This window comes from Eleutherodactylus coqui, chromosome 5 (assembly GCF_035609145.1).
Source record: "Eleutherodactylus coqui strain aEleCoq1 chromosome 5, aEleCoq1.hap1, whole genome shotgun sequence".
NCBI classification, from domain to species: Eukaryota; Metazoa; Chordata; class Amphibia; order Anura; family Eleutherodactylidae; genus Eleutherodactylus; species Eleutherodactylus coqui.
In genome coordinates this window covers 172,506,634-172,509,404 of record NC_089841.1, presented here as the reverse complement: position 1 = coordinate 172,509,404, position 2,771 = coordinate 172,506,634, and the positions used below count along the sequence as shown (strand labels likewise).

General features: G+C 38.7%; 1 protein-coding gene across 1 annotated transcript; it reads right to left on the bottom strand.

Annotated features, from left to right (window-relative positions):
- Window positions 1-1,627: 1,627 nt before the first annotated feature.
- LOC136628845 (olfactory receptor 6B1-like) lies at window positions 1,628-2,560 on the bottom strand. Its single transcript, XM_066604938.1, has one exon. The coding sequence runs from the start codon at window positions 2,558-2,560 to the stop codon at window positions 1,628-1,630; it is 933 nt and encodes a 310-aa protein (XP_066461035.1).
- Between the last annotated feature and the right edge of the window lie 211 nt (window positions 2,561-2,771).

The following is a 2,771-nucleotide window of genomic DNA, read 5'->3' as shown; positions in this document are numbered from 1 at the left end:
TCAGCGCTTTCTGCTTCGTGCACTGACCATAACAACTGCGGAATCAGAAGTCAGCTGATTGGCGGGGATCAATAGGAAAAATGTAAAAAGTCCTCAAATACCTATTCAACTTATGAGGACTAATATTGAAATAATGCCTTTAAAATTATAGTCTCCAGTTCCTAATATTACTGGTGTTGCAAAGTAGCAAGACTCCAATTAAAGTCATAGTTAAATGAGGGTCCTGAAGGAGTTGCCTCCTATAAGTTAACCTAGTGCTTTATTACATTCAAGTTATTTATGCTATGTTTTATAGGTAGAAATTTCTGCTTTCAACAAAATATATTTCTCCCATTGCACCTATTGGGCAATGGGGACCTGTTTCTAAACCTTGAGGTACAGAATAACATAAAATGGCTAACATAGTATTTTATGAGACCTTTTGTTATATGTCTATACTTCTGATTTCATAATTATATACAGTGATACCTTGGGCTAAGAGTGCCTCAGCTTACAAGCTTTTTGACTTGAGAGCAGGCTTTCTCATGAATTTTTGCTCTGATTTAAGAGCAAAAACTTGGGTTACAAGCCTTGCTCTCAATGGGGCTGCCGCTGCTGCCGGTGGCCCCATTGAAAGTAATTGCCTGCCAGCAATGCCTGCAGTGATTTTCGCGGAAGGGCTTTAAATATAAGCCCTTCTCTGAAAATCATCCCAAGCTGTATTAAAAATGTATACTCACCTGTCCGCCGCTGCCGGGGCTCAGGTGTGTCTAGCCGCCACTTGTTCTCCCTGCATTTCAAAATCCCTGCCTGCTGAAAAGCTTCAGAGCAGTGCAGGAAGAACAAGCGGCAGCTAGATGCGCCTGAGCCCCGGCAGACAGGTGAGTATATATATTGTTTTACTACAGCTAGGGATGATTTTCAGGGAAGAGCTTATATTTAGAGCCCTTCCCGGAAAATCACTGCAGGGGTGCCCGCATCCTATTGCTTACAATAGGGCAATGCCATTCCCATTGAAATCAGTGGGAGAGCTTCGCGATCCAGAACAGATTAATGGCTTTTCAATTAATTTCAATGGGGAAAATTGATTTAACCCACAAGTGTTTTGGGTTGAGAGCTCCATCACTGTACTAATTAAACTCTTAACCCAAGGCACTAGTGTAATAATGAATTTTCTATTGGATTCCTTAGAAACTTGACTGCAGCCTGTTTCATCGAATGGCGTATTATGGGACTAGTCTTCCCTAGAGTTTGTATTGCTTCTAGGGGAGAATAAGTCTGTAATACACGGCTGCTCAGAGGCAACTTATGTTAGCAACCAAAGTTCCTGTAACTTTCCCCTTTAGTAGCCAGACTAAAAATTTGCTAGCAAAGAGCATTCCTCGTACTTGTGGACACATCTCACTCAACTATTACATTTTTCTACCTGTTATTTGAATGGCATATAAGGCTCCATTTCCCTTTCAACTGATAGCCAAGTTCATTGTACAAAAAAGGTAATTGTTGTGATGTGATCATAGCATAAAATTGATAACGTTGTATGTACCCTTATACAGTAAATAATCAATTCATTTAATATGGTTTGGCAAAATTAGAGTTCTGAATATTACTGAATTTTTGTGAGAGTTAGCAGAAAATTATTATCCATTCAATTTTTAAAGAGAAGTTTAAGGACGGCCGCCTTCACTTCCATGTTTCTTAAGCAGTAGATGATTGGATTGAGGAAAGGTGTCACCACCGTGTAAACAACAGACACCAGTTTGTTGGAATTAACAGACTGTGCCTTGCTTGGCCTAGCATACATGAAAAGGGTAGTTGAATAGAGGATGACGACAACAACCAAATGAGAAGCACAAGTGGAAAATGCTTTCTTACGACCACTGGAATGTGGAATTTTAATGATTGTTACTAAAATGCAAATATAGGAAAAGCAAGTAAGTAAGAGGGGAACTAAGAGTATAATTAGGGCAAGTATGAAGTCTACAGTTTCTGTTTGCTTCATGTCTGTGCAGGCGAGATTGAGAAGTGGAGACACATCACAATAAAAGTGGTTGACCATGTTTGATTGACAAAAGGTAAGCTGAGAAATGAAGTAAATCTTAATTATAGATATCATAAAGCCAATGAGCCAGGTGCAGCCTGCCAGGACAAAGCAAAAATGCCAGTTCATTATAGTGACATAACGTAAAGGGTTGCAGATAGCTACATATCGATCAAATGCCATAACTGTTAAGAGAACACATTCAGTACAGCCCAAAAAGAGGAAGAAGAAGAGTTGTGTCATGCAGGCAATGAATGTAATCTGCCTATTTCCTGTAAGAAATATGGATAGTAACTTGGGGACTGTGACAGTTACATACCAAGCTTCCAAAAATGACAGGTTTCCGAGAAAAAAATACATAGGTTTCTGTAGACTTCGGCTATTCCATATGATAATGACGACAAGAATATTTTCAACAGTGGTCAAGATGTACATGAAGATAAAAATGCAGAAAAAGAGTTTCTGAATAGGTTGAGAAGAGGGAAATCCCATAATAAAAAAACTATTAATGACTTTTGTAAGATTTCTATTCCCTTCCATAGCCCAAAGCTTCTCCTGGAAGAATGCACAATCGTGGTGGTTTACAAAAGGTTTTATATTAAAATCATAATACATGTAAATGTTATGCTTAAATCAATAGTTCTATAAGTACTTAAAAAACAGTGAGTATACTGTATCTTCTTGTGCCCCTTCTATAGTGGAACAGTTAGGAGTACGGTAACCGACATAATATACATCTGTATGGCGCCAA